The sequence below is a fragment of the Hibiscus syriacus genome, unplaced genomic scaffold (assembly GCF_006381635.1).
Source record: "Hibiscus syriacus cultivar Baekdansim isolate YM2019G1 unplaced genomic scaffold, ASM638163v2 tig00003507_pilon, whole genome shotgun sequence".
Lineage (NCBI taxonomy): Eukaryota > Viridiplantae > Streptophyta > Magnoliopsida > Malvales > Malvaceae > Hibiscus > Hibiscus syriacus.
Genome location: NW_024061975.1, coordinates 1,513,493 through 1,524,252, shown reverse-complemented (window position 1 = coordinate 1,524,252; position 10,760 = coordinate 1,513,493). Strand labels below are relative to the sequence as shown.

At 34.8% G+C, this 10,760-nt stretch overlaps 1 protein-coding gene across 1 annotated transcript; it reads left to right on the top strand.

Moving 5' to 3' along the window:
• The first annotated feature begins 219 nt into the window (after positions 1-219).
• On the top strand, positions 220-1,311 carry LOC120178505. Its single transcript, XM_039184332.1, has 2 exons — positions 220-318; positions 461-1,311. Exons 1-2 carry the CDS (start codon positions 265-267, stop codon positions 1,067-1,069), a joined length of 663 nt encoding a protein of 220 aa, XP_039040263.1. The 5' UTR covers positions 220-264; the 3' UTR covers positions 1,070-1,311.
• The last annotated feature ends 9,449 nt before the right edge of the window (positions 1,312-10,760 follow it).

Below are 10,760 nucleotides of genomic sequence, written 5' to 3'. Positions count from 1 at the left end.
ATTTATCTACAATTATTAAAAACCTCAATAATTGATATATGCCTCGTCTTATTAGTACAACTTTTGACAATATATGACAGATGCTTCTCATCTTGTTGTCTTCAGTGAGATATTTATTTTGTTTGATTAGGGTAAATGTAAATTTAATATCTCAACTTGCATTATCAAAAAAGAAAAAGAAAAATCTCAACTTGCCTTTTGGCCATAAAAAGACATCATAGCCTTCAAAGACCTCCCCAAGCAAAAAATATTTATTGGAAGAAGATGGATCTTCTGTACTCCTATTTGGCTCTTTTATTTCAACTTCTATTTCTGATGGTATAATCTGCAGTTTCTTTGCTTTCAACCATTTTATGCATATATATATATATATATATATATATATATATATAACTCTGCGTTAATTTATCTTTTTTGTCTAATTAACTCTAAATTTTACCCATCTAAAATTGGTATACAGTGTGGTTCTGGGATATATGCTGTGAAGGATTTAAGGGAACAACAAGGGACTGGTTATCATGGCGTCGGAGATGCTGCGAAAGAATTTTCTCGACTTGTCAAGGAGTTTGAAGATAAATATTCTAGTGCTGCGATTTTAGTGACCAAAAATCCTGAATTAACTTCTCAACTTGCAAATGAGCTCGGAGATAAATATTCTAATGATGCTAACTGGAGATCTTCTTCCGATAAAAATCAAGAATTGACTTCTCAACCTACTAAGGAGCTTAAGGATAAATATTCTAGTGTTGCTATTGTATGGAACAAAAATCCTGAGTTAACTTCTCAACTTACTACGGAGCTTCAAGATAAATATTCTAGTGTTGCTAATTGGAGATCTTCTGTTGACAAAAATCCCAAGTTGTCTTCTCAACTTACTAAGGAGCTCGAAGATAAATATTATAGTGTTGCTAACTGGAGATCTTCTGATGACAAAAATCCCAAGTTGTCATCTCAACTTGCTAAGGAGCTCGAAGATAAATATTCCAGTGTTGCTAATTGGAGATCTTCTGTCGAAAATAATCCCAAGTTATCTTCTCAACTTGCTAAGGAGCTCGAAGATAAATATTAAATGTTGCTAATTCGAGATCTTTTGTCGACAAAAATCCCAAGTTATCTTCTCAACTTGCTAAGGAACTTGAGAATAAACATTCTAATGTTGCTAATTAGAGATCTTTTGTCGACAAAAATCTCAAATTGTATTCTCAACTTGTTAAGGACATCGAAGATAAATATTCTAGTGTTGTAATTTTTCAACTTTGAACTTGTTAAAGAATTCGAAGATATATATTTTCGTTTGTGTGATCTTAAATATGTCATGGATTTTTTTAATGGTCTTCTTGATTTGTTCAAGTGTTGGTATTAAACACTCTATTGTTATGAACGTCTAAGGTGCTTGATTTATACGTCGAACCTACTAAATCAGATTTATGTTTACCACGTTGCTTCATACGACTCCACCTTTTATTATTGCTTTTTCTAATTTAGTATTATTTATGAACATAATTTTGATATTTATATAATTCTTTAATATTATACATATATTTATATTAACCATAGATCATATATTCATACGACCATTATGTTAGTTTATGATTCAGCATATGATTACATATGAACTGTTTATAACTCGGAATAAGGTGGAACAAAGCATTTACTGCGGGCCGTTGTTCATGTAAATACCCAATTTTGTTCTGTTTTACATCAAATTTCATGATTTTAGAGTTTGAGTTAAATAAATAAAACGATTTAGTCCAATCCAGAATTAAATTCAGGCCAGATTTTTATTCAAAACCAAACTCAGGCCAGGTTTGATTTTCAAGCCCAAGGTCAATTTTAAGATTTTTAAAAATAATTAACCGTAACTAAGATTTAAGAAAATAGAATTTTTAAAAATTAATAATATTTTTTTTTATTTTAATTTTATTGATATTTTTAGTAATTTTATTTTTCTATTACATGTGGTAGCAAGTGATTGAATCAAAAGGGAAAATTGAAGAAAAGTATCGTATGATCAAACCTTGTCCGTCCTCTATATTGCGGCCTAATTGATGTCTTTTTTGGCATTCTATCGCGAATGTTTGGGACCTCTTTTATGAGAGATTGGCTTGATGCATCGGTGATGGCAACACTATTAATTTCTGGTCGGATATTTGGGTTCCCGAGTTGGGGCAACTTATCCATTGGGCGAATCCGAACGTTGCGGTTGACATAACTTTAAAGTCGAAGGATTTCTGTGATGCTGAGAATTGTTGGGACTGGAATATGCTCAATCAACTTCTTGCTCACGAGGCCATTCCTCTGCTACAAAACATGCGTTTTCCTAATTGCGCTCATGGATCGGATAATTGCTATTGGAATGAAGAAAATAATCACACGTTCTCCGTCACGAATTTGGAAACGGATTGGTCAACAATGAACCCGATATGGAAACGGATTTGGAAACTTGATGTTCCTGAGCATGTTAGATGTTTTTATGGCTTGCTATCCTGGATAGACATCTTACAAATGAAAATCGTTACAAACAAGGCCTCGGTAATTATTCTTCTTGTCACCGTTGCTCTAATATGAATGAATCCCTGTTGCACATCCTCTGAAATTGTCCGATGGTTCGTAACCTCTGGAATTGGCTCCTCTAAGACAGTGCTCATCCTGATTTCTTTAATTTCACTCTTGCGGATTGGCTCGAGATTAATCTCCATACAGAAAGTTTGTTTTCTCCCCATGCTATCCCTTGGAACACTCTCTTCTCCTCCATCATTTGGCAAGCATGGAAAGGGAGAAATGAGGCTATTTTTCGAGGGTCTATCTCTGATCATCACAACTTGTTCCACCGTAACTTGGGGTAGGCGTGTCAATACGCAGCAACAAAATCTCCGATCTTGGCACCCCCTCCTGTTCGAACTGTCCAAGTCTAATGGCAACCTCCTCCTCAAAATTGGGCCTGCCTTAATTATGATGCTGCAGTTTCACACCGATCTGGTTTGGCTTCTATTGGCGGGGTTTTTCGTGACCATGATGGATCTTTCCTTCTGGCGTTCAACAAATTATAAGTCATTCCTCCGTCCTCCAAGCTGAGCTATGGGGTGTCTTCGAAGGTCTCTCCCTTACCTGGTTAAATGGCTTCTAATTTGTTCTCGTTCAAATGGATAATATTGATGATCACAGCCTTATTAAGAATGTCACGCGCAACAGTCCATATTCCCTGGTTCGTGCCATTGATAAGCTTTGCCATCGAGCATGGTTTGTCGAATTCATTGTGATCAATCGGGAAGCAAATTATGTTGCTTATTTCATTGCCAAGCATGACATTCCTCCTTATGGTGCTCTTGCAGTCCTCAACTTTCCACCGGATCAACTTGCTGGTATCACGGTTAGAGATTTTCTCGGCCCTCCTTATAGTCGTGTAAAGAAGTAATTTTCTGACTTAGGCCTCATTATCATTCAAAAAAATGTGTCTTAAACCACTATTTAATGCATTTTTAGGTTATTCCATCGGCATTTTACTTCCTTCGATTTTCATGGGTGATAGCGTCCGGAAATTTGAAATTGTTCATCTAAACAATAAATAAATGATATTTTTTTATATTGTTATAAACATTCATATTGATAACTTATTTAGTTATTTTGCTGTATCCATTATTCATTTTATATCAAATGCATGAATTTTTTTTATAAAATGAGGAAAATAATATACTTGAAAGACAATAAAGAAAAATGAGAGAAATATTGTTTTTTAATTAATATGGGGTAAGTACAACGTAATATCTGTTCAAAGATAAATCAGAACCATTTGACATTGAACTATTACACTCCTGACATTCCTGGTACTCGAACTCAAAACCTCAAGGAAAACAACAATTCATTTACCACTGAGGTCACTCTCTTTATGCCAAAATTTGGGAAGCTATTAGAATGAGAAAGTGTCATGACACAAACATGATTCGGCATATTTGTTATGTTCTGAGGCATTATGTGATGTCTTGGATGGTCATGTCGAATTGTTGCCTACAAAAAATAAATTCGCCTCATTTAATCTCTGAATTGCAAGAATTTGTGTTCTTCATGATCGTGAACAGGGAATGAGATATCATTTTTTCTTTAATTACTCCTACTTTAAAGCGGTATGGTCTACAGTGTTGAGTGCTTGCAGCCTACAGCGAAAGGTCATGAATTAAGATTCAGAGGCTGCCTAGGCCATAGACAAACTTAAAGGGAAGTCTTTGCTCGTTGTCATCCTAAAGATTGCGTGGAAATTGATAATTTACCTTGTTTAGAGGGAGAGGAACGCGAGGATATTTGAAGGGAAGTATGTTTAGATGTTAGAGTTGGTCTGTCAGGTAAAAGATGTGGTTAGATGGAGTCTATCGAGTAAAGAACATTAGCTCTACTAGTAACAATCTCTATATATAATGGAATCTGGTATATGTTGTCGAATTCATTGATGAATTTGATAATTGAATTTTCTTTAAATATGATATATCTATTTGAATGTTCATAATTAAAAAGATTTTGTATGGATTCTTTAAAAAAAATATTAATAGGATAATGTTATACTATTATAGAATTGATATATAATTAAAATATGAATATATTATTACGAATTTATATTCGATTGGAAGACAATATTGTAATTCCCGAATGATTGTTTTTCCTTTGATAATCCTCTATAAATATTGTACTAATCATCTAGATTAAACACAAGTTTCAAGAAATTGACATGTTTCAACAAGTTAACAAGTTTCAAAAGCTTTCATAATTCAGAATTCAAGAACTTGAAAGAAAAATCTTTTTCTCTTCCACTAGTATTCCAATGATAGATGAAGACAAGGTTATAGTTCGTGATATCTACAATTGTGCTACTGTAGTTGATCATGTAATTGTTGTATCATGGGATAGAGACACCAACGATCTCGGGCCCCAAAGGAGTAACCGAAAATTTATCTTAAGAAAATTATGTGACAATAGGTTTCAATTGTTTCCAATCAATTGATCTATCAGATAGAGTATTCATTTCTATACTTATTTTTTATTATTATTTAAGAAGTTTGGTTACGTTTATTTTATCTTTCCAGATGTGATTATGGTCTTGAATTGTTATATATCTAACAATCCTAAGGCAAAGTAAACTAGTTCTCTATCTTTAATGATATTTGAATATTATTATCATTATTAATTTTTCTATTTCATTCTTGGATTAACGTCTTTTTCTAACAATCTTAAGAGAGATTTGCTCTAGTTTTTCTAAGATGATATAGATTTTTTTGAATTTAATCCTTGTTGTGTACACGTAATAAAAATTAGGCAAAAACAAATATTGGACAATAATAAAGAGGAATTTACGCCAACGATAAGATTCTCTTCAATTCTAATTATGAATTCTAAAATTCTTTGCGCAATAATTTTGAGTTTAATTTTTAATGCGAGACATGGTTCCACTAATTTTTGTAGAGAAATTAAATAATTGGATTCCAAAATTTTTATAAGGTGTTTGTGGTTGCATGCTTTGTGGGACGCACATTGAATTTTGATAGTTCAAGTTTTGGTTGACATCATAAAGTTAATGATGATGATCAAGAAATCAATCAAATATGTGAAATTTAAGTATTTTCCTTTAATCCAATATAATTCAGACCTCTTTCTTTTACATTTCTTTAATTTGTAACGGTACAGAAATCATGATAAAATCAAGATAGTGAGTAAATTTTTTTCGAGATATATCATGTCGTTTTAACTAGTTTGCTTAAATCTCAAAGTGGACAAATCTGTTTAACAAAAATTATCGTGAAAGTAATATTGGTTATTAATTTTGTTTCAGAATGTTGATTTTGTCCCGTAACAAAATCAAAAATAATCAAGAATTAATTTTATGTTTATTGGAATTTATGGTTCCATGTTTAAAATCAGTTGAAACTTTAATATAATTTATTCGACTACTATTTATAATAGAAATCGTTTGAAAGTAACAACTTTGTTACTGATTTGGTTCAAAATTTTAGTTTCTAACTAAATTTTGTAGGTAGAATAAATCTAAAATTTATGTTTGGCTTATTGTTGGAATTATTATTAGTTCTAATTTTGTGTTTTAAACGAAAATGAGTAATTTCATTGATTCACCAAATTCACAATATGAAGTATTGGTTCTTCAAATGCTTTGAATTAAAATTGAGCGGTATCGAGAAGTTTGTGAAATTCTATAGAATTCCAAGATATGATAACAAAAGATGTTTTATTTAATCATATTAAATTAACTTTTATTTCAAGACATGATAAACATTATTATTGTTCGGTGAATATGATCAAATAAAATAACATCTTTTGTTATCATGTCAAGACCGCGTTATTAGCACTAGAATTTTAATCCGAACAGTAATAACGCGAATCATACTCTAGGGCAATGGAAGGTCATCGTGAGGTCGTACGATTGGTTTGAATACCAAAAATTAAATTTAGTAATTAGAAATTAGAAAAGTAAGTAGTTAAAATAATAAAAATAAGTCTGGATCTTAATAATGTGTGTAGTAATCCGGATCTGATCACCATAATATCGAATCGATTATTAATGCAAGCAAATAAATCAACCAGCTAGTGGCTAAAATGGAAATCAAGAAAACAATACAATAACATTAGAGTTGAGACATGTGAAAACTAGAAAAGAACGAGGATTACTTTCTTAAAACACACCAAAAGTTCAAGGGGTCTAACGTAATTTTTCCTAAAAGTTTATGTATATATACTAACATTTTCCTAAACATATTGTTGCCTCCCTATTTGGAGAAATTCTCAAATCTCTCTCCATCTCTCTCGGTCGTGAGCCACTAAGGCTCCACATCCCATCGTCGGCTACTGGGCGTTTTTCCCGATATATCACCCACTGATTTTATTTTTCCCTGTCAGGCACCGTTCAGACTATATTTTCCGATCTAGCACCATTTGCAGTAAGGCACACCCCCTGCAGCGCGCTTTACGCTGATCTGATGTCACGTGGGGTAAGGCGTGCCCCCTGAAGCACGCCTTATGCTGACATGGATATACGTGTGTAAAGCGCGGCCCTTGGAGCGCGTCTTACGCCACGTAGGGCTATAGTGTGGGGCAGGGGCCGCGCCTTACGTTTAAATCTGACACAATTATGTAAGGCGCGGTACAGGTATCACACCTTGTATAATTACAGTAACTTTTCTCGGCTATAAATACCCTTCTCCCCCGTAAACTTCCTCACATCTTCCTCTCAACCTATAAATTAATACAACAATTCTCTCAAAGAGTAAATAATTTCGGCAATCTTCTCATATTTGATTCAGAAGTTCGTGCGATTATTCGTTATAAGGTAATTTTGTTATAATTTTTTATTATAATTATTTTTTATTATGATTATTTGAAAAAATATTATACTAATTGTTTTCAATTAATTTCTATGTTTGTAAAATTTGAAAGCGGGAGCATACGTCGAAATATTTGTGCGGTGCAGGTAATAATATAAAATTATATTATTTAAATTATTTACGTTTATGTATAAAAAATTTATTGTGTTATATTTTCGTTCATATATTATTTATTTAATCATGTTTGTTTCAGTTGTTTTTTTGAAGATATAATATTGTCACACTTTTAAACTCTAAGAATGATGCGACTTTCATGTTGGAAGTAGTAAAAGAATATCGTCGTTGCAGTACAGATTTTCAACATCATTGTTGCCATTAACTTATACAGCGTTCAAACTATCGAACAATGATGATGTTGAAATGATGGTTGATTCTTAAAGTAATTATTCAGACGCCGATATTGAGATGTATGCAAAGTTTGTTCAAGTGCGTGCTGTTCGGGGTCAGTCATTAAGCTCCCACTATGGGCTGGCTGAACAAGTTGATCAAGTTGACAGCCCGACTACAGTAATGTGTAATGATTTTAATGTCATAATGGGAAATCTGCATCATTGTGCCGTCACATCAACTTCAATAGGGAGACATTCATCCGCAACTCCTTACGATATGTACCAAGGTAGGTCCACAAACAATCTGTATGGCAACATCGCGTCCAGTTCAAGGGGAAGGCATTCATCTATAATTTTCATTTGACACGATGGCTTCAAGCTCCAGGGGGAGGCATTCAACTACGAGCTTTTACGATCTCAATGTCGATATGCCTTCTAGTTCAAGGGGAAGACGTGCAAGTAGTAGGTTCTTCGACCTAAATGTGGAGAGCCTAGAGGAACCATCATCTCCATCAGAAGAACTGCTTCGTTAGCCTGGTGCGGATGGTGCTGAGACTGGACTATTCATTCACCCAGAATCATCGTAATTCAACTCCGATGATGATGATAATGTAGATGAAGTTTCATAAAATGTAGCACAAACTGACCCTCCAGCACACATGTATGAAACTGATTATGGTGCAATGTACGGGCCAGAATTTGCGGATATGCTTCATCTCGATAACTATAGATATTACTCATAAATAAATAATGGTGAGTTATCTTTTGGCATGGAGTTTTCAAGCAAAGAAGAAGCGATGATGGTTATAAAAAATTACAATATCCGTAATTATATTCAATCGAGAGTCGACCGCTCCACGACAGAAAAATATGTGTGTTATTGTGCCCGACGTGAAAACGGATACAATTGGATGGTTCGTGTATCGAAGAGGAATAGGAAAAATAACAGATGAGAACTAACAGTATAAAACGGTCCTCACACATGTTGTACTGGAGGGGTCAACCAAGATCATCCCAACTTGGACTCTGAAGTGATATGCCAAGCCATCATGCCCATGGTAAAAGCAAGCTCTCATATAGATGTTGTTGTGTTGATTTTAGCTATACAAACGCAGTATGAGTACACTATCTCCTATAAAAAAGCTTGGTTGGCAAAACAAAATGCCATTGTCAAAATTCATGGCGAATGGGATGCATCTTACAACGAACTTCCAGGTTAGTTTAGGCTGGTGCTGAGGTTGAATCCTAGGATAATTGTGGACTTCGAAACCTCCTATGCATACCATAATAATCGAGTTCTTCGCGATCGATGCCAATTCTACCGGGTTTTTTGGACTTACCCATAGTGCGTTAATGATATCAAATACTGCAAACCTATGGTCCAGATCGACGGGACTTTCTTGTATGGAAAATACAAGCAAGTTTCATTATTGGCAGTTGTCCAAGATGGCAATCGCAACATTCTTCCAGCGCCTTTTGCTCTTGTTGAAGGAGAAGATACAGATTCTTGGGCTTTTTTCCTCCGAAACTTACGTGCACATGTTATCATGAGGGAAAAAATCTGTGTCATTTTAGATCGCGGAGCTAGGATCAAAGCAGCAATAGAGTATTTAGGTCGAATGTGACAACCACCCATTATCCAACATAGGTATTGTCTCCGTCACATTGTTGTGAACTACCATAGAAGGTACAAGAAGAATGATGAGCGTCAATTAATTGTGCGCATGGGTAAGTGAAGCTGATGTAGTTTGTTTTCTTTCGATCATTTTAATTTTGCAAAGAAAGCAAGTTAGTAAGTTATACATATTTTGATCAGGTTACGAACTACTTCCTCAAACGTTTGAATAAATGCTTCAAGATTTGCGGGCAAAAAACGAGGAAGGATACGATTACATCATCGATAAAGAAATGTGGACGAACGCATATGATGGTGGATATCGATATGGACACATGACGACCAACTTGGCTGAGGCAATCAATTCAACCTTAAAGGGTGCACATCATGTACAATAAGTATTAAATGGTAAATGATAACCAAATTACAATAACTGATATTAAATGGTAATAAACAAAATTAACCAAAATACATTAACAAAAAGTCCAACAATATTAACAAAATAAATTAAAAAAAATTATCCAAAATACATTAACAAAATAAAGTAAGTATTAAATGATAAATAATAAAAAATTACAATAAAAAAGTCCAATAAACAACTAAATACAAATGTAATAAAAAAAACAAAATCTATTGATGCCTGCGATGCAAATGTGTTCCGCAGGGAGGTGGTTGTCAGTCTCGAGGAGGATTTCTTCGTATCAATGGATGTGACTCCTCGCTGTCATCACCATCATCATCGTCGTCATCGTCATGAGCAGCTACATTTTGTTGATGAGGAGCTGATGACGATGAAGCACCTCTATAGAATAAGGACCCTGGAGGTGTATGACTGACTATCTCACCGGCCTACGAAAACTGGGAAAACTCATAAAACCCAGACATCGCTGAGTGTGAAAACTATACAAGAGGTGTCTATGTTGAGGCCATGGGTGAGGAGGCTGCACCGGTCAAATATCCAGTATATGAACCCCAAGTTGGATCTAAAAACATATATGGCTGCGGTATGTAAGTCGCTACAGACGGTGGCTGTTGTGAAGGTCCTACTGGTACAGCTGAGGATGAATCGGAAGCACCTACTCTCCGTCCACGAGTCGGGGGATGATGGTGTTATGTCGGTGAACGTCTCTGTCGACGTCGCTGAAAGGTCCACCCTCGTGCATCCTTAGAAAGTAGAAACAATTTCCCGTTACTGTTGAACCACTCATAATAACCTTCAACAACCGTCAAGAGGTCATCAAAAATGGCCTCTCTACGGGAAAGGCGTCGATGTTGATCCTCCCACAACACGACCCACTCATGATGCTTCACCAACCAATCTGTATCTAACTTGCCACATCTATCTGTGCTATGCAACTCGTCCATATTGCGAGGTGCTTTCGAAATTCATTGAAAACAACCAAATTGCCGGAGCACGCGATCAGTAGAGTGCCACTC

Excerpts from the sequence above, each read along its gene's own strand:
- LOC120178505 (XM_039184332.1), top strand. The coding sequence starts at position 265 with ATGGATCTTCTGTACTCCTATTTGGCTCTTTTATTTCAACTTCTATTT. Across the intron at positions 319-460 it reads TTCAACTTCTATTTCTGATG|TGTGGTTCTGGGATATATGC; the intron begins GTATAATCTGCA and ends ATTGGTATACAG.